At 50.4% G+C, this 20,575-nt stretch overlaps 3 protein-coding genes across 3 annotated transcripts; 1 reads left to right on the forward strand and 2 right to left on the reverse strand.

Annotated features, from left to right (window-relative positions):
* Positions 1-736: 736 nt before the first annotated feature.
* ENH_00024080 (hypothetical protein) lies at positions 737-1,174 on the reverse strand (the record flags this gene model as incomplete). Its single annotated transcript, XM_013579707.1, has 1 exon — positions 737-1,174. The coding sequence occupies one exon, from the start codon at positions 1,172-1,174 to the stop codon at positions 737-739; it is 438 nt and encodes a 145-aa protein (XP_013435161.1).
* A 7,976-nt stretch (positions 1,175-9,150) lies between these two features.
* On the reverse strand, positions 9,151-12,057 carry ENH_00024090 (hypothetical protein; the record flags this gene model as incomplete). The annotated part of the gene is made up of 8 exons (XM_013579708.1): positions 9,151-9,173; positions 9,333-9,419; positions 9,589-9,661; positions 9,770-9,853; positions 9,993-10,066; positions 10,298-10,382; positions 10,608-11,657; positions 11,776-12,057. The coding sequence occupies 8 exons, from the start codon at positions 12,055-12,057 to the stop codon at positions 9,151-9,153; spliced, it is 1,758 nt and encodes a 585-aa protein (XP_013435162.1).
* Positions 12,058-17,021: 4,964 nt separating this feature from the next.
* On the forward strand, positions 17,022-20,559 carry ENH_00024100 (zinc finger (C2H2 type) protein, putative; the record flags this gene model as incomplete). Its single annotated transcript, XM_013579709.1, has 6 exons — positions 17,022-18,991; positions 19,095-19,262; positions 19,439-19,523; positions 19,638-19,683; positions 19,946-20,023; positions 20,216-20,559. The coding sequence occupies 6 exons, from the start codon at positions 17,022-17,024 to the stop codon at positions 20,557-20,559; spliced, it is 2,691 nt and encodes an 896-aa protein (XP_013435163.1).
* Between the last annotated feature and the right edge of the window lie 16 nt (positions 20,560-20,575).

Genomic DNA, 20,575 nt, shown 5'->3' on the forward strand with positions numbered 1-20,575 from the left:
CAAGGCACACAAAGCGCACCTTGTCTAGGAGGCCTTCGGAGGAGCGTTAACCAACCACAAATTAAACAACACCCACGGAGTCCTATGAAGGTCGGCGTGCATAGGAGCCATCCTGATGGTATTGTTGCTGTTGCTATAAACACCTGGATGATTACGGAACTCTACGCCTTTCAGTATTCCGAAAGGGTTAAAAGATATCACCCCTCTTATCGAGTCCCCCAAGGCCAACTTCGTGTAATGACGCCTGCCTTCCTGAGCTTGAGGTGCCTTTGAACTGCTGGCAGCAGTCTCACCCGCTGCTTCTTCTGATGCTGGGTTTGCTGCCACATCAGATTTTCCTGCGACGCTAGTTATTTTCTTGACGGCAGTTTCCAAGAGGCCAGCCACCGGCCCCATCCGTCTCGCACTCCCTTGCCTTTCCAGTTCATGTTTCTCAGCTGCTTCTCTAGCAGCTGCCTGAGCATCGTGCGGCTCGGCGCTTGTGGTCTCGGCACTGGCCACGGTACTCTCTTGATCACTGCGTACAACGTCATAAACAAGATGGCCGCAGTTGCTGTCGGAGTCGTCATCCTCGTCATCTGCTGCTACTTCTGGAGCTGCTGCCGCGGCATCGCCAGGTGCGTTGTCTTCACAGCCGTCGCTGACGCCTTCCTCTGCTGCTCCGGTTCCTGGAGCTTGAGTGCTTGCTCCGTCTGACTGTGGACGATAGCCACATCAGATGTTCCTGCGACGCTCGTTATTTTCTTGCCGGCAATTTCCAAGAGGCCAGCCACCGGCCCCATCCGTCTCGCACTCCCTTGCCTTTCCAGTTCATGTTTCTCAGCTGCTTCTCTAGCAGCTGCCTGAGCATCGTGCGGCTCGGCGCTTGTGGTCTCGGCACTGGCCGATTTCCTACACCTACTTGCGAGCGGGATGAGATATCACCACCCAAGCCTGAATCTCCAGTCCTGCAACCATGTTCCGACAAGTGCTGTAATTGACGTCGAGCCCAGAGAGCCACAAACAGCACGACGGCGGCGTAAACTAGCAGCACTAGTGCTGTGGAATATTGCCAGTACACCCCTACCACTGGCAAACGATACCCTGGAATCCGCTGAGTATCCTGAGGGAGTAAACCTGAGTCCCAACTATTTGTCGAGCTAGGGGGCCACTCATAATGCAATGCTTCCCCCATGAGTGCCAATTAAGGAGCTCAAAGGAGTCAGAACCCTGCAGTGCGTGGCCCCGTAACAAAGGGAGTGAATTGAGGAGTTGGAAAGGTGACGCACTTGCCCAGACGTTTCAAAGAGGATTTGATGCTATAGAGGTGGGCTATGTTTAAGGTTTCATACAGAGGAAACACATTGCGAGTCCTGACTCCCCAAGCGGCTCTAAACGAACATAAAATCGAAAAACATCTGGGGTAGGAGGGCCGTTCTTGTCTTACTCTAGCGATGCATTGTTGGCCAGATTACAGTGGCAGAAGAAATGTTTCACTGCGTTGCTGCCTAGTTACTTGCTGGGGACGGGAGTCGTGAACGGACAGGTGGTTTCTCCTTGGAGTACTCCCCAGTAGCGTATTATGCCGCTGCTTTTCTGGAAAACTGCGGGGCTAGTTGCACTACGTTACTCAACGAGCTTTCAAGATTGTTCTGTAGTAGTATAAAAGCTTTAATGTCCCATAGTAGCGCCCTGGAGTAACCTGGAACGACCCATCGCTGCAGAGGAGTAGTGGGCGCGCAAACTAGCGAGCGCCTTTGCACAATAGGACCTGTGCTGCGTAACTTGGGATTATGTGAGGTGCCACACCTATATCTCTACTGGAGCTGATTAGAAAAGAAAATGGCTGGAAACCGGCCGTTCTAACAGTTTTTGAGCGGTGGAGACTAGCCAGTGCGTGGCCAACGCTCGTGGTGGCAAACACCAACGCTTGCAGCGTGAAAATGCCTTACTAGAGGGCGCAAAATGGTTTCCCTGATTATCTTGTGTCGGAAACGAAATGTTGGTGAGGAATTGGTGCGTGGAACACTGGCATGACGTGAATCATCCGGTGTGCAGCGTCCCCTCGTGGCAGAAGGATCTCACTCAAGATCGTCGCATCTCTCATCGGGCAAATAGCCCAAAACCGGCTTTAAAGCCTTTCCATAGCGATTTTGCGTGTTTCATCTGTTGACACAGATGCTCAGGGTATCCCAGTAACCCCAAAAGCGTAGTTGTGCTGCCTCCCTGGAGTTGCGGAGCGTGACTCTAGTATTGACCAACATAGTAGAAGCTGAGCACCATAATAGGAGGGCAAGACCGGCTTTCAAAATTCACGCGCTCAAAAGAAGATAGTATTTGCTCCAAGCTCATATTCTGGGAGGACAAGGCTCCGGCAAAACTGAAGTCACAACCCACTTCGACAAAGCCCACATTTGCCGTTTGCAGCGACTCGGATTAGGGTGGGCATACTCAGCGCGGTCGAAACAACCAGTTCTACATATCTGAGCGATCCTAACTACCCAATTTGATATAATCAGTATTATCAAGCGTTTTGGTTGATGGTAAGTTGAGTGGGTGAGAATAGAAGGCAAAAGGAGCAGGTACGGAAGCAAGAACGTGTGCTGGACGTGATGACCAAGCACGAAGCCAGGTAGCCACTGTCCTTTCTCGGCAACGCGCCAGAGAACCAGCCGAGCCAAACTCTCCGCGAAATCGCTCCAACTATCCTTAAATTTGATTTTTGCAAGCTTTTGTCGACGTCTCGAGTCTCTTATGCTCCTTCAAACAGCGGCGTAGCAATGTCTTGCGAACGGTGCAATGCTAGGAGAGAGGCGTCCACAACCATCTCAGCTTGCCCTCCCGATAGCCAGCGAGGCAAGTAGGCCCAATATGCACCCGATCTGAAAGGGCACAGCTCTCCGTACCCGCCCAGGCCCTAACCTATAGTTTAGGATGCGGGGCGTAGACTGAGTATGTGTCGCCAGAAACCGAACCATCTTGGAAAGAGAACGCGCACGCTACGGGGAGCTCTGTAGCAGGTTGTAAGAGAGAAACAGATGCAGGAATGTAATATCCAGGAAAAAGCCCTGAGCGACTGCGTGAGGAGTGCTGACCTGGAGGGGCTTACACACGAGCAAATTGCAAGAATTGCTGGAGAGAAAGCAGCGCTTCAGAGTGTTGCTCTATGAGTGCATTGCAGAGGCAAAAGCTCCTTGAGTTGTATGCCTCCACAATAAGGACGTCTGCAATGCACAAGCAGTCCCGCACCCACAATGAAATTCGCTGCTGCGTAACTATTGCTGCACGGACAAGTACACACGAAGGGCCTGTGGCTCGTGCCATGCTTCAGTGATTTATGAGGCCTATCACTGAATTCAAATCCTCTAAAATGCACTGGCATAGTTCACGGTGTTCGAGGATCTTGAGCTCCGGAGATTCAGGCATCTCAGGAGAAGAGTTCGACAGACAGAAAGTAACAAAACTTCTCGAGCTTTCTGCACTTGTAAACGAAGGAACAAAATTTCTCGAGCTTCCTTTGCTCGTCAAATATAATTATTGACGCAGTGGTTCAGTAAACCTGAACCCCTACATGCGGTTCGCACATAGCAACTCCTGCGTGTCTAATATGGAGATCGCCACCTTCAGCGATGAGCTCTATTTTATATGCCACAAGCCGAGACCTCATTTCCCCGCTTTTTACAGTTGCAACGGAATTAAAGTAAAAGCCCGGCCCTGATGTTTGTGGAGGAGTTCAAATTTTATCGGACGCACTAGCCAAGCCTTCCTGCGTTCAGCCAAAATAACGCATGTGGTCAAGTTTTGGTTGCAGCCACCACATTTGGGGGTGGCCTTTCCCAGCACCATTACCAGTTCGGCACGTTCTGCATTAGGCAATGCTGATAAGTCCTAATGGCGCTGCTTCAGCGTGGTATACAAGTTTGTGCAGAATAATGGTGCACGTCATCACGCATGAAACAATAAAATTCACAGCCGAAAGCGAAATATCCATATAAGGTACCAATTTGCTTCAAACGCAGTGTCAAACTGCGGCACTCTACTTCTACGCATGCTGATTTTTCGTAAATGCTCAAGCTTCGTTTATACAGTCGCAGCATTTTTTATAGAGCATCTGAGAGTCTGGTGGCGGAGACACAGCAAAGTAAGTCAGCTACCCCGGTCTTGATACCTCGTTTGCGTTTCGCTTGTGTTACCCATTGCAAGAGTCACAGTTCTCCTTTCACTTCAGGTGTGTAGCAGTTGTCAGAGATGCATTGTTACGTGCAGCCGAAAAGGGTGGAAGCTGGTCATTAGGCAGCTGAGACACCTAATCCACAAACTACGAAGGCTGCACATGTATAGCTTCACAACTTACCCTAGGCCTGCAGTGCAGCTTCGCCCCCATATGATCGCCGCAATCGGCATCATTTGTCGACTGACTGTTTGAGCTGCTGATAGTTCGGGAAAGTCCGTTAAGCGTAGCTCTATGTCAAAATAATTCTGCTTCTTTGAGAGTGTTTGCATCCCACACCTTAAAATTCACGAAATTCTTGGCATTCACATCACCAAGCAGTGCCAAAAGCTCGCAAGAAAAACCTTGGTGAGCAGTGTGTGTTGCATTGCCTTGAGGCCAGGCGTGTGCCTGAAAATGGCCTTTGGACAGCTTGCTACCGCGGCGCTACTGCTGCGTATGAAGGCCTGGTCTTTTCCCTATAGTATCACAAGGCGACGAAGCTGAAATTATGATGGTCAAGCGTTCTCGATTTTTTCCTTCGCCGCTGCAGGAAGCTTCGCATACATGCCCGGTTTAGCTGGGTCTGCAACGGAGCACACAACTGATCACAATTGATCTCTTGATGCAGCATATTGCTTGAAATGTGGCTCTGTGTGGTGCCGCTCTACTGAGGCGTGTGATAGCCTGCTTATATGGCCACTTGCAGGCTACGTGAGTGTGAAAGCCAGAAGGTATTAAGGTATGCAACTGACAGAGCCGGTACTACGATTTCCTCTCTTCTGTTGTGTCCCTAATGTAGTTGCGGGTCCACGAAGCTGCCTCTGCGCTGCGATCTGGGTGCTTGCGTTTGCCGCTGTAGGCGAGAACTCGTGGCCGCAAGCCTCAACGGGCGGTTTTATCCTTGGATTAGCACTATTGCATATCCAAGAGCTACTCCTTGCATCAAAGAGCCTTAAAGCCAAGGGGGTTCCTGTCAGAGTCGCTGCCGCTAATAATATCTGCTCTGTATGCTGAAAATAATAAGCATATTGTTCAATCGTAACTTCATTGCCGAGTAGGTATTTTGTTGGAGCTACCACTGGAACACCACCTGCTTCATTGGCTGCTTCTGTTGCTAAAATTTTTGCCACACCATGACATAGCCATTAAGAGTATCCTTTTTGGTTGTTCCTGGCACTTGATCAAGTGAAACTGCTGCTGTGGGCGGTTCTCGTTTCAGGGTAATGGGCCTGGTCAAGTGGCCCACTCATGGAATCGAGTATGGCATTGCATAAGCTAGGGCTGCCAAATCTGTTAAACTCACCGGGCACGTAGCACCTACTTGCCAGGGGAGCGCAAGTACAGCTTTGACGCTAACACCATCATATAATGCAGATGTTGCTGCTGGAGCTGCTCTGCACTTCGCCGTGCACGGTGAAAATTTTCAATCTCAGGCTCGCTGCTATCACCGTCATCTTCAGCTTGTGCTGCCTAGTTAATTGCGCAGTATTACAGTCGCTCCTAGCGCTCTCATCAGCTGCGTACGTTGCAGAGCCGAGAGTGTTAACAGTGGACTCGTTGCTGGCACCTTCAGCTACTCCGCCTGGCGCTGCTGGACCAGGTGCTTGGGAAGCGTGTAAGTGGTCGCTTAACAGCTTCGTCCTCCCCACCAATCGAACAAATCATCGCCACCACAATTCCATAATGGGGAGACAAAGTGTGAAACGCGTGGAACACAGGAATAAGACGCCGCAGACAAATAACGGATACGGTGGTGCATAAGCTGCTTGCATCCAGATGCAGGAAGCAGCCACAGCCACACTCCCCATTATTCCCTAATTTTTATAGCCTTTGGTCAGGTGGAGGTGAAAGCTAAGGCAGACAGCAGGTAAACCACTCCAGGAATATAGGAGGGATGGGCATCATCGATGCTATTGCTGTGCTAATGAGTCTCTAGACCGCTTCCAGCGACACCCTCGGTGAAGAATCTAGTTATGTTTCAACATGGTATGAGTGATCCTACTTCATATTACTAGTTGCGCAGGCAAGCCAATAATACCCCAGTACCATTACAATGAGAGTCGCCTGTCTATACACGGCACAAAAATGCTGCACGGATTGGCCGGATATCATTTGCATTGAAGCTGAGGCATGACAAACTTATTAGAACATTTAGAGTCTTCTTAAAGGGGGACAAATCTAAGGAGAAGACATATCTTCAATCTGCCTCGTTGTACAGCTGAGCTCCCTTGCCTGTGCTCTGCCATTCGTGACGCAGAATCGACAGTCAGCAAAGGAAAGCCGGCTGTTCTTGCGTCCCTGCAGCGTTGACTAGTTGCCTTTATAACAAAATTCGGACTCTCTTCCATATATTCGCCAAACGGCGTTTTCACTGTCCGCTCTCTCTATTGGATTTGAAGGCCCCCTCCGCTTGGGCGTCGCCGCACACAGCATTGTCCCGATCAGCTTTTCTCAAGGGCGAGTCTGGAACATTTCATTTAAATTGGGTACCAAATGGACGAGCAAATCAATATGAGGAAGCTTGAGGGGAAACAACAACAAAGGGACATTTACGAAACCCTTAGGCAAACGAGGGTCCTCCATGAAGACTTCACGGGCCGCCTCCCATCTCCGAAAAACCCAAAGTAACATTTGCAAAACAAAATTTTAAAATCGAGTACAAGCATATTTCTATGTAAACGTGCCCTTATGCAGTAATAAAGCCGCAGCCGATCCCCAGCGTTCCTGAGATTGGAGCAGGGACTCACCCGCCACGCCTCCGTTGCAGTCCCGGTAAGCATTTTTGTTTCCTCGCCAAAAATTATTTGATTTCCGGAGCTTTTTCCAGATTCAAGTAGTCTTTACTTTATTGAACATCTGTAATTCAATCTGGATGCTTCGTCGCGTTTGCGATTTGTGGCCTCTAGTGTTACGCTCTGGCAAGAAACATTCTCCTATCTGAATTTAGTGACACTATCAACTACAAGTGCGTTCTTCCCGAAAGAAATATATGTGCGTGGGAGGACAAAACGGAAGAAGAAACGAGGCTTCAGCTCGACTCCTGCAGTGTGGAAAAACCTCCTGTCGTTCTTGACTAATGAAAACATCGTTGGCAAATGCTTTCGCTGTAGTTCGTCTTTAACAAATCTAAGAAATTCACCTCTGAGGGCTAAATACGAAACTCCAATTGAAGCGATCCACCAATAATTATCAATGTGAGAGATCAATAATCTTTAGTTACAAGGTTGACTATTACGTGCATGTGTTTTTGTCGCGCTGGGCATTTTGTTCGTGGTTGTTGCCGTTGGATTGCAGTCGCGTTGACACGCGTCGTACACTAAAGCTAACTTAGGGAAATTTCTTCATTGCCCCAGAAAAACAATCCTGGAAGTAAATCGGCTTCCAGCTCGCTGCCTATCTAGTGGCGGTCCCGCATACGGCAGGCAGCAGGAGTGAATTGAATGTTCCTCCGATGCGACCCTGAACAGTTCCATCGCTTGGCACCTCACAATACCCTTGCAAGAGAAACCACCCCTTCAACAGATGCTACAGCTGCGACAGCAGTAGTGCGGGCGCGCAGCACAGGTTAAAATCGACGGTGGTGGCCCGCTTCCACCAAATACTTTGAAGCCAGATTCTGTTCAGCTTTAAGCCCTTCCGAGTCATCATTCTCCGGATTTCCCGGGAATCCTTTGCGCCAAGAACGTCCCTATCGACCACGAAAATTCGGCCTGCAAGTGTTTCCCACTGTTCCTGGTTCTAACCACGTTCCTTGGCCTTCGCCGTAGCTCACAAATCTCAACCATTCTGCAAAAAGTCTGACCAGGGCAAACCCGGATCTTAGCAGGCAGGTTGTTGTTGTTGTGTTTCTTTGGAACAATATTGCTGCTTTGTGCTCCGCTCTTCGGCCAACTTAACACTGTCTGGCGCGCTTTTAGGGCAATGCTTTTGCCTTATGCCAACGCTTCTGTCAGTCAGAGACACAGCAACGGCGTCAAACCAAAGTTAAGACTTCACCGAATCTGCTCCACAAGTCTTTGCACCTATTGCGAAGCGCTGGAAGGGCTCCACGAGGTCCAGCCACAAGGGCAACGCCGTTTTAGGCGATCGTTTGTTACTGCAGATATATACATTAACATCAATAAGCTCGCAAGGGCGCATGCCAATGAATACGGAAATATCTCGGTGCATGAAGGAATGTAGAGTGCTCTAGACTTGCAGCACCTGTATGCAGCTGGGAGAAATCCATCTCAACATGCAACAAACGTTGATGCAGCCGCTGCTCAGATGCTGCTACTGCTGATCTTTTGGGGTTGTTCGTTTGGGCTAATAACTTCTTGCACTACTATGGCTTCAACTCGTTATACCTCTGTCTCGCCTGAGCAAAAGCCAAAATCAACGGAGGCCTGTAATGGTAAAACTAACCTCTGGAAGTCTGAGCGATGAAAAATCAAGTGCCTTTGTTGGGACATGAAAAGGTAGCGGCGCTTGTTTGGTACAAAAAACAACCATGCGCACACGACGACACTGACCCACGAAGTGAAGTTAAAAAAGCAGCCAAAAGAGGATCTGCAGCTGCAGTTTGGTCCATACACGACTGGGTCGGCGTGGCTCAGGGAATCAAGATATCTCGGATCATTTGAGACCAATGATGAATACAAGAAGCCGCAAATTTCGTACAGCCTTCGCATCGTTGAAAGTAAAAATTCGGCTTGTTGCACTTGCAAGGAAAAAGAAAGTCGCAAGTCAGCTTGACGGTGGCGATGCATCAATATAGATGCTTCATTCCGAGGCCACACCCTCTGGAGTCCCCAAATTGACATGCAAGCTACGTGTGAGTAACGTGTTTTTTCACGCCGGATAGAAGAGAGCACATCTTGCATGTGGTCCTCGTATTCGTTCATTCGTCTTCGCGCTTGCAAAAAGTGATAAATAAAACACTAGCAAGGCATAAATATGAATTCACCGGACGAATGACTTTAGCCATCTGAAATGTCTGTGGCTGAAATGCAACAAACGCAGGCAGAAACCTTTGCAATTGCATGTGCTGCGAATCACGCCATTAGGAAGATGTGTCTCTGGTCTACACCCAACTTTGGAAGATATCAGTAGCCCTTTACACAAGCAACCGCAAGTAAGTAGTGCTTTCCTAAGGGCTCACCGTAAACTGTCACAGAAACTTTGCCTTTGCAACGGGAAGCCGTTGGCCTTTTCAGCTCGAAACAGAAACGGGATTCGCTTTTCCGAGCTGCAGCACGCATCAAATGCTGCTTTAGTCATACACACTGAACAACAGACTCATAACTTTAAAAACCAGTACAAGGCATTGAAACATCCGCCGAATGCTGGAGCAGTGGGCAGTCCACGGAGGCTACCCGTGAAGCCTTTGAAAAAGCTTTGCTTGTGGTTACGCCTACCTCCAGAGTCTTGAAGTTGGGCGAAAAGCGCCGTTATTAAATCCTCAGTAAGCATTTGGACATCTCGTCTGAACTGCACCCAAGCAAAGAGCAAACTCCACACGAGCTTGCAACGGTTTTGCGAGGCCAGTTGGTGTCTGGACAAATCGTGACCGTAGAGGAACTTTAAAAAAAAGCTAACCCGTTTGCTGTGATTTCCGTCAAACCCTTTTTTAAGCGCTAATGCCTTCTTAAGACGGGTCCACATGCTCGAAGTTTTCATTTCCTACACATAGGCACACAATATGCTAGCAGCATCACCAAGCTCTACCAAGCAGAGTCTTTGAGATGCGCATGTTGACACGTGTCAGCATGCATATGCAAGAAGATGCAGTTCAAGAAGTCGGGGAAACCGACTAACTTACAAGCTCCTCCACTACAATGTTGAGCGTAACCCGTGTGGTGCCGTTTGGGAGAAGACATGGAGCGTGGAGACGGTCTGCAGGGAATTCACATCGATTCGCAGAGATTGCAGCTTTGCTGTAGAGCAAACTATCGTAAATTGTCTGTGGGAGGGAGGCCCCGTATTGTGTAGAGCGGCAAACAGAGCTTGTTGCATCCTTTTAGAATGTTCGCCCCTTCCAGGTCTGGTGCTGATTCTGCTAGTGCTGCTGCCAGTGATTTAATCAATTGCCATGGGCGGAGCAGGTTGCTGAATCACAGGCCTTACTGCAGACTCGATCCGGATGGGGCGAACAAAGACTACTCGCAAGCCGTCCAAGGTCCTTAAGCACATCCCGCAAGGCTTGGTTCTCCTGGAACAAGCAGAACACAACAGCAAATGGCAAATAGACAGGTGCCGGCTGCTGAGTTGGGAGGCCTGCTGCAACCAAATAAGTCAAACCGACTGCGAGCTGAAATCATCTTCGTCACACGTGTTTCTAGCTGCAACAAACGCGGAAAGCCTGCTTGCAGCTAGTAGCCGTGCTCATCCTATCGCTTAGATATGCCTCGTTCCCGCTGCTGCACTGTAGGCTTACTTCTCTATTCCCGATACGTGGAAAAGGGTAATGGTCGTCCAGATCTTTGTAGTGAGGCGATTCCGGAACCCCAATCATCATAAGCGCGATGTTATCAAAGGTAGCCTGTACTGATTGACCGCCACCCACGTCGGCAGAGAATGCACCGCGATCTGAAGCCCTAACTAATTGAGTTAGCTCCTGGGCAGATCTGAAACTTGCCAGAAAAGCCACGTCTTGGGTTCCATAATCGTCTTCCTCGTAATAGCGAGGTTCTGGTTCTGGTTCCGTTTCCACTTGGTCTTCTGAATGGACACTTGCCCGGAAAAGTCTATCATTGTTGTAAATGCCGCTGATATTGTCAAAATCATCCGGGGTGTAGATATCAGAAGCCAAGTACATATCACGCCAATCACCGCCGTATTCGTATCCGGGTGTAACTCCTTGTGCTGCTGCTCCTTGGCTGAAAGAAAATCCGTCATCAGTCAGTGGGAGAGCACCAAACAGGTTGGGGTAGCTGTCACCCGCATCATCTCTTCCTGTCTCTACGGAATCAGTTCCTTCTGATGTACCTTCTCGAGCAGAACTTGAAGCGGGCGGCAACGAATCATATCCCTCAATGTTGGGGGCATTTCTGGGAGCGGCACGTGGTCTTGTTGGTTCCTCTTCCGCAGCTGCCCCCAAAAGAGCTGCGGCAGAAGTTGTCCGGGCTTGCTGCGGGCTCTGCTTTTTCCCTGTGGCATTCGTAGCACCTGGAGTCCACGCTCCTTCTGATAAAACATCTGATCCAGGAGTTTCAGGGCGTCGTGAGCTGCTGGGGAAGCCGCTGGAGGTACTGGCGGCAGCAGCTGCTGCTTCTCCTGCTTCCGAAGAAGTTGCGGGTGCAGGCCCTTCGAGATACTGCGTTCCGCTGGTGCTGCCAAAGCTCCTTCGCAAGAAATATCTGGACAGTGAACCTAAGTCTTGAAGCCAAGATGCTGGTTCTGTACCTATCCAAAGGGTCCACTCCCTGGAAGAGCGATCAGGATCCGCGTCTGTTGCGCGATTGCAGTATTCTTCATCGCTGGGGGTCTGAGCCATTCACAGGCAAGATATGTAAGAGGCTACGTACACAAATCCGACAGAACGAACGAGTCAAGTATAACTGCTAGTTTTATAGAGGACATATACTAAATGGGCCCATACCCACCTGCGGGGCCCTTTCTCTGCGCTCACCGTCCCGCGGGCGCTCCGCGAGGCGACGACGCGACCTGGAGGAAAATTCGGAGAGACGGAAGGAGCATTTCAGCACGAGATATATGAGGGCACTCGAGGCAAGCAGTGCTAGAACAACAACAGTTCGCCAATATGCCGCAACTCGGGGCCGTTGCGACGGGGGATCCTTTGGTTTGAGGTAAGGAGCCCGGGGGAGTCCCTCCAACCCAAGAGCTTCTGTAGCGCTAGTTAGCCAAGAATAAGCTTCTGTTTCCATGGATGATGCCTGAAGAAATGCAGAGCTGGCGGCCACGCAGAGCCGCAATAGCGCACTGTCTTGTCCGGCCGTGACTCTCCAGAATTGGGGCTACCAGGCTACTAGATCTGCTACACCAGTTTCTTTTTCATCGCAAGGTACGCAAGACCAAAGGGGACTCCCTCTGTGAAGATCCTTTTCCGTTAGCCGTGAGTCACAACCACCTGCCGCCGAATGGATGTAAGCAGCTTGATTTTGATGCGGGCCCGAAGACACGAAAGGGACAACTACTGCAGTGCAATGCGCCTCAAGACTTGCCTGGGTTCCGAAGCCACGAGTTCAATGCTTGATTTCGTGAAGACACTTGTGGGGAACGCAAGGCTTGGTGGAGGACCGCGAGCGCTCGTTGTTATATATTCCGCAGTAGACTATCGCTATTGGTGGCACCTACAAATGTTGTATAAAAGCTGCCCTCTATCATTCGGGCGTGTCGTGCCAACAGCGGAGCTGCTGCTGAATCCGCAAGTGAGAAGCAGTGTTACTCTATGCTTTGCAGTGCGCTCGCGGTGACTGCTCTCACACCATTATTCGAGTACCCACAACACGTATACTTAGCTCTCAGACAAAAGGTCAATCCACTTGGCAGTATCTTTTGTCTCGATGTGTGCTGTTTCTACGTTTGTTTCGCGTGCGTGGAGACAAGGTGCGCGGAGCGGGGCCCTGAGACAATGGATCTGGTGCTGAAGAGACCAACACGAGTTGAAACCAACCAAGAAAGCCCTTTTCGTTTCAGTGATATTGATCTTATTATTTGGAGATTGCTCCTAATGCTCAAAACAGCAATGGAGTTTCGTAGCTCTACTCAACGCCGATTTCTGCTGTTCAGACTTCAACTTCGCGCACTCTGTTACCTCAGGTGAGTCCAAGGGCATCGCGAAACAGTTCTCAACTGACATTCTACCATTAAGTCCTCTTTAATTTTTTGTCAGCTTTATGCGGTTATCTGAGCATTAAACACACTGATTTCAGGTCTAAATCTTTAGGTACGATTGCGAGGGGAAGTTCGAGCACACACGAGGCGCGGAAAGTGGCTCGCGCATCGTGGTGTTGCTCTTTCTTCCAGTTTCTGTCACTCTAAGACGTGAAATAAGATGAAGGTAAATGTCATTTGAGAGGAAAACGGTAAGCAGTGGGTCAAGCTGCCATATAAGCGGGGTGGTCCCGAATGACTGGACTGCACCATCCTGTGATTCACGCAACCCGAAATTCCTTTTTGAAAGGAACAATAATTTGATTCTTAAACATCATCAATGTTCTGTCTGATCTGCCCGGATAAAAATAATGCCAGGGCCACCACTGCAACAGTTGCTGTCACCGCCGATCGCTGGTGCGCACCAGCATGGCAGACAGCATGAGGCTCTTAAGGCTCCCCATAAAGGAAGTGACGAACAACCAGCACGAAGCATAAGATACATCTACTGAACAACAATATGAAGAACACATCTCAGCCACGGTCCGACATATTTCTTGTCACGCTGCACACTAACGTGGACACATGACAAAAAAAGCCAAAAGCCACCCCCTTCCGTCGGCCGATTTAGGTTTTTTGCTGAATGATGCAGATTAATGCTTATCCGGGATATACAGTTTAGTGAAATCTGGAGCTAGCAGCCACCTGCTATGCCCATCAAGCGAAGCGAAAGTTGTGGTTGCTGCACGAGGATGCAGGTGTGGAGGCATATATGTGTCGCTGCTGGGTGCTCAACCACTAAGAACATTGGCAACTTCCCAGTATGGCTGCATCAATAGAGGACTCAAGGGCCCCACCGTGCCCCAGAGTGGTAATATCAGCCGACAGTGCCTGAGCATGGATGGCACAGCGAAATATCTCTGCACAAACGGAAGGGAGGCCCGGACCTTGGTCTTGACCCCTTTAACGGGAAAGCAGCATGCACATGTGGTGCTGTCTACCATGGGGTAGTAAATCGTGCCATTTGTTTTGGGCAGGGCCTTTCTCGCTAAACAGGCAATACCAAAACACGTAGAGCTTTTGTCTAGACACCACTTTCCGCACTGAGCTTCTCCTCCTAGCCTCAGATACGCTGCTCTCCTTATCTTACAACGTGTCTTCCCTGAATATATTGGTGTCTACTGACTCTAATCTTGCAAGACAATTGACTAATCGTACACTTTTCTGATTCATTTCATATTGATTAATATCTACGTTACTAATTCACCATCGTTTGTTGTAATAAAATTGCTACTGTTTCAATACTTAAAAGCGCTTTTAAACGCATTTATTGTACTAAACGAGTTTGATAATGGCTCAGGAATAGCGCGGAAGCCACTAGCTGTGCAGCGCAAAGTTTCACTCGAAAGTGAACGAATCTGTTCCAAGCCTTGCAGCGCCTGAGGGTCCAGTTTCAGTGCTCGTGGACCCTTTTCCTGGGAGGGTTTCCAGCTTTAGTTAGCGGTCACCTATCGTTTAGCATTTGCTGGGCCCATATATTACCCTGGCATACAGGCTGATTAGTGCAACTCCACAAAACCTTGTGCTCCTCCGCGCCAGAAACAAATTGAAAAAATTTTACCTAACTAGTTAGCTCAACCCTTTTAATCAAGAGGAAAGGCACCTGGCTTTCTTCACGAGCGCCTCATAATCCATGCATAATCCATGGCAGAAAAGCTCAATAAGCACTTGAAAATGTTTACCTGCAAGTTTACCTGCAAGAAAGCTCATGAGCTAGTGCGCTGCCAGGCCTGTACGTATTACCAGTATGCAGCCAGCTGAAAATAGCTATGCAAGCCACACGAAGTATCATACGATGCCAGCGCAGCAGAGGAATGCTAGACCACAACAGAAAGCCTTGCACAACGCAATGACTAACTGAAACCCCTTGTATGTACTGCACCCCGCATAGCAAAATTAATGGCTTTGTGCAAGCAAATTTCTACTCTCCCTTGCGATGAAATGCAAAGCCACTCAAGAGACACTCTTGACGGGCTGGCTCGTACCGCAGGTCGGCATTCTGCAATACGGTAACTACCGTCCCCCGTATTGTGATCTGTTTGTTTTTCACACGGATGCCGGTTACATAAGAGCACATTTGCAGAAAAAAAGACCTCAATTCGTCGATAAAACAAGGTAACGGAATAGTCTGCACACCCCAGTGCTCGAGCTCTAGAAATTGCTGTCATTTCGTGCTGAATTCAAGCATTGCAAACCAAAGGGAGCAAATAAGCTAACAGTTTTAAGAGCGCTAAGGCACTGACTAGCTCACTTATTACATTGTTTTGTCACACTAAGCAACCACTTTATGCTTGGCGCATCGTTCAAATAAGAAGGAGCCAAAGATCAAACTTTCGATCACTGTGCTCGGCGCTGGCAAACGCGTAAGAGGCCTGATTGTGTAATTGTTTTCGACGAAGTACATACTTGGCTGTACATCCCGTGTGCTAGAACATTTCTTGATATGCTCATGCCCGTGCGTGTGTATTTATGGGCACGAGGATCAAAGCATGCAAGCAAGTTCTCCATAGTACTCTTGCTTCAGAAATGGACCCAGATCCCGAATTTCTATGCATGGACACTGAGTCAGTTGCCTGTGAGGACAATGAGTCGGAAATTACTGGCGGCACTATAGGGAACAAGCCGAGACAACAAAAGTAGAGAACATGGCCTCCCCGAAGCTGTACGCATTATTCAGCACGTTGGTTTCTGAGTTGCTGACTGATGGGAGCACCAACGTGCCCAAAAAAAGGAGAGTGGCAAGATAACGGGTCCAGAATGCTTGCAGTGTACGACGCATGTATGCAAACTTACATGCAACGATGTATAAACTCTGTAAGTAAGTGCTCTACTTAGTCATAGCTGGTGGGCTAGAATGCCGTTTGCCTGCCAAGAAGAGCTTCTTCGACATAGCCATGAAGGCAGCAGAAGTCCAGCAACGATAAACATATTTAGGTCAGTGGAATAAGTTGAGGACCTGAAGAATGGTTTTTAGTAAGGTTGGGTTGCTGCTATCTCAGCTGAGCAAAGGGCGTTTGCATCGATAGTGGCATCCACTATGCTGCTTGATGACAAAGAGTTTGGAACCACCCCGCGAGCCAGGCTCCGCTCGCATTTGTAGGTGATCAGGGTATATCTAGTGCAGAGGGTATGGCGTGACGCTGAGACACTACTATGCGAAGTGTAGCCATTCGGTGCTATAAAGTGTTGTGACTTACGTTTAGTTAGATTCCCCCGTTCCTCCATCTTGCTAGGGTCCAGCTTCGCTTTTGGTGTCCTCCTCTCCCTTCAGAACGACTTTTCTACAAATTTTGCAACTTTCCTGGAGTCCATTTCCAGGGTGTCTACAAGATTCCTGCAACGCCACCATTGAATCAGACTAACGTTTTGACAAATTCTTCACACGCGACTCTCGGCAAGAGAATATTCAGAGGATCAGCAGCAAGAACGGCCCAATTATCTCACTGCATGCAATTAGGAACAGCCATTGTTGTGGGGCCTCCAAAATTCGGGAGGCCCTCGGGGGCCCCCACGGCCTTCGTACCCCTCCGAAACTGCAGCAAAAGGAGAAATGCGAGGCTGTTGCTTAGTTCGGAAGCAACTTTTCAAGTATGTTTTTAGCCCTTTAAATAATTTTCCACACCTCTTGGCAGCTGGCAAACGTAGCACCAGCGGGCGAAGGAGCATCGAGACCAGCGGCTATGTTGCTCGGTTCCTGTTGCTCGTGTTAGAGCAGCAGTTTAAACAGCCAAACAAGGGAGGTTAACAGTTGTTGTTGTTACTGCTACAGCTGTAATCTAGCGGCTGAAGCAGAACCAGTAACAGCGACCCAGGCAAGCTATGCACCAGCAGGGAAAGTTGCAGCAGCGACAACAAGTCCCGCAGCAGATGTTAAATTGAAACATCAGGAGCTCCTGATATACAGAACGTAACACTGAAGACCCGCAGTCAAAAGCACTGAATCATTGGGGCTCCCATGGGGGGCCCCTCAAGTGGCAGGGCTGCCCGCCAGCGGGGCCAAGCTTTGCGCGTTTCGTACGGGGATCTTGCTGCAGGGCCCCCTGCAGCAGCAGCAGCGTCCGCTACTCCTGCAGGAGCGTCTGCTGACGCACCGGACTCCAGGCCTTGGGAGACGCAGAAACAGCTAACGCAGCGGCAGCAACTGCAGCAGCGGCGGCAACACCATGAACTTCAAAGCAAGCGCAGAAAGCAAATGCATATTCAGCAGCAGCAACTACATCAAAGCTCCAGGTCCCAAGAGCTGCGCCAGCAGCAGCAGCCCATGCAGCACCAGCACAATCAGGGTTCTAGCATTTCACTACTCCTAAACAACGGCAGCAGCGGCAAAAGCAGCAGCTGCAGCAGTTTCTGTTACTCCCCTTCTACACAAGTAGGATTGGGCCCAGACACAACTTACGGGTACTCTAGTCAGCAGCAGCAGCAGCATCAGCAGCAGCATTTGCAACAGGTGCAGCACCAGCAATTACACCAGCAAATTGCTCCTCCACCGCCGCCGCCGCCTCCTGAAAGTCCTCTACTGCAGCAGCAGCCTCTAGTGCAGCAGCAGGCTCTAGTGCAGCAGCACTCGACCCTGCTGCTGCAGCAGCGCCACCCACAAATGCAGCAAGCACCAGCGCAGCAACAATCGCTGCAGCAGCTGACACCGGAAGGGCACGCAGTGCAGCACCCACTGCAGAGGCAGGCGCACCAGCAGCAGCAACAGCAAAAGATGCAGGTGATGTTCCAGCAGCAGCCACTACAGCAGCAGCCGCCACAGAAGAAGCAAGAGCAGCAGCAGCCACTACACCCAATGTGCCAAGAGCCTTTGCAACAGTTACACAAGCAGCAGCAGCCGTATATGCAGCAGGTGTACACGGAGCACACGAAAACGCAGCAGCCGCTCCAAAAGCCAATGCAACAGCTGCAGCCACAACAGCAGCAGCCAGCGCCCCAGCAGCAACAGCAGCAGCAGCAGCAGACAATGCAGCAGCAGCAACCGCAGCAACAGCAGCAGCAGCAACCGCAGCAACAATCATTTCAGGAAAACTCACAGCAACGAAAGGTACCGCAGCAGCAGCTCCTGCAGCAGCAGCCAATGCCGCAGTCTCCACAAGCGCAGCAACAGACAGTACAGCAACAGGCACTACATCAACTACCGCAAGCTCAACAGCAGCTGCAGCAACCACAAGAGCCACTGCAGCAGCAGCAACTGCAGCGGCAGGCTTCAGCTCAGCAGCAGCCACAGTTGCAGCAGCAGTGCTTTTGGCCGGACGCAGTGGCTGCAACAGCCCCTTCACAGCAGTGGCAGACGCAACACCAGGAGCAGCCTCAGCAACAGCAAAACCAACAGCAACATTGCAGAGGGCACCTGCTGCATCATAACCGGCAGCAACGGCAGCACAGGGAGCAGCACCAAGGGCAGCCGCAGCAACAGATGCAGCCCCCAGTGCAGCAGCAGATGCAGCTGCTGCAACAGGACATGCAGCACCACCTTCAGCCTCTTCACAAGCAAGTGCAGCCCCAGCCCGTGCAGCACTGGCCTCAACAGGCACAGCAGCAGCAGCAGCCTCAGGTGCACCAGCAGCAGCTGCAGCAGCAAATGGTCGTAGCACCTCCTCCGCCGCCTCCCCCGCCTGCTGCGACTTACAGCATGAGCAGCAGCGCCAGCTGCAGCAGCTTATGCAGCAGCATGCACATCCTGAATTGCGGCCCGAAGCAGCAGCAGCCGCAATACCAAGCACAGCAGCACTCGGAGCAGCTCCATCAGCAGCAGCACATGGGGCCACCGGCTCTCCCCCTGTGCAGCACGAGAGGCCCTTCTAGCTGGTCTTCTTGCCAGCCGCCGCCGCCGCCGCCTTTGGCGCCGCCGCCGCCGCATAATCGTGTGAAGGCTGAGGGGGGTGTCTTAGCGCCTTCTTTGCGGGAGCGGAGAAGCAAGAAGGGCTTGTAAGCGCAGGCCGCGAGCTTTGAACTTTGCATGCTGCACTAAGCTGTGTACACCAGGGTTAGTAAAAGATGAGCGCAAGGGAGGACGGCGTTGTGTGTGCAGCGAGGGCTTCGTCTGCGGCCCTTGTGAGAAAAGCTTCTCTTCATTAGCTCGTCTGCAAAGGCACGAAAAAGAGGAGCATATCTGCTGTCCACACTTGGGGTGTACGTACGCCGGGCCGCCACACGCAGTTTGTATGCACAAACTTCGCCACATGAAAAACCACGAAGGGTGAGCAGGCTGCGTGGGCTGCGGCTGCAGCTGATGCTGCATGGCTAATGCCTATTGTCGTTGTGGGGCCTGCTCCATGCTTCTGCATGCTGTGAATAGTATATGGTGCTATTCGTTGTTGCTCGTGTGCGCGCCACGTCTGTTCGTTGCTGCTGTTACTCTTGCACCTTGTACAGGGAGAGTATTGTTGATAGCCCATCGGAAGTGGCGCTATGGCTGTCTGCGAGAAAGGCCTCATATCCCAAAAAGCACAAAACTGAAGTACGTCTTATTATCAATTAATGGCGCACGGCGTAGAACTGAGCACAATACTGTGTTTCAGCAATTAGGGCCTACGCTTCGGGACGTGGCTTGTGCTTGTGCTGACCGGTGCAGGAAACGGACATGAAGGTTACGGAACAACGAAAGAGTGTCCTAGAGAGTCCGCAAACGCCGTGTTATTAATCTTAATCCCTGGTGCTTCACTGTTGTTCTGTATTCTTCATGTTCATATGGGGCACCGATCAGAACAGGCAGAAGCTATACATTAACTGATTTGAAGTGTAGATGCCCGGAGGCTTTGAATTGCGCCAGCTTTTGTAGGGGCTTCGATACACCCGTTTGAGGCGGTAGGATTTAACGTCTTTTGCTTGCGGTTAAGGGTTTGAGGGGAGATGGATTTAGGTCTGGTGTTATGTTTTCAGCAATTCTACGAAACTCGCTCGCCAGCAACTCAAATGACTACGCAGGACGCCTTCCTGACTCATGGTTTTCCCCGTATGGTGGGCATTAGAGCGTGCAGGCTGCTGCCTCAGCTGTACACTCAAAGCCGTAGATACTGAACTGCAGCTCTGATAACATAGGTTACTGCTTTGAGGCTTTGCTTGGCCTATTCGGTCGTCTTGTTTGTTGCAAAAGGACAGGCCTAACATAGTTGTTTCTGCTGCTGCTGTCTGCTGTATGGATTGCTTCAGATAGCGGCAATCTTTGGGGTGTACACACATCCCAGCTTCGACCGCCGCAACAGTTAATGTTCCGTCCTCCCCTGCGGCTGCTACTACAAGCAGCAGACCGCCGGAAGTGGGAAAGGAAGCTCCTGGCCGCCCTGCACTATTTGGTACAGAATGACTTTTTTTCGGAGCAGCAGGATACACGTCAGCGGGAGCAAGAGGAACAGCAAAGGATGGAACACCTACAGCCGCAACAGGGCCCGCTGAAGGGGCAACAGAGCCCGCTGCTTTCAGACCAAGGCAAGGACCAGGAAGACGATGCGGACCAGCAACATGAAGAGGGAGAGCTTCGACTTGAAGAGGAGTAGCAGGAGGATATTGGAT

Source organism: Eimeria necatrix, genomic scaffold (genome assembly GCF_000499385.1).
Source record: "Eimeria necatrix Houghton genomic scaffold, Enh_scaff187, whole genome shotgun sequence".
Classification (NCBI taxonomy): domain Eukaryota; phylum Apicomplexa; class Conoidasida; order Eucoccidiorida; family Eimeriidae; genus Eimeria; species Eimeria necatrix.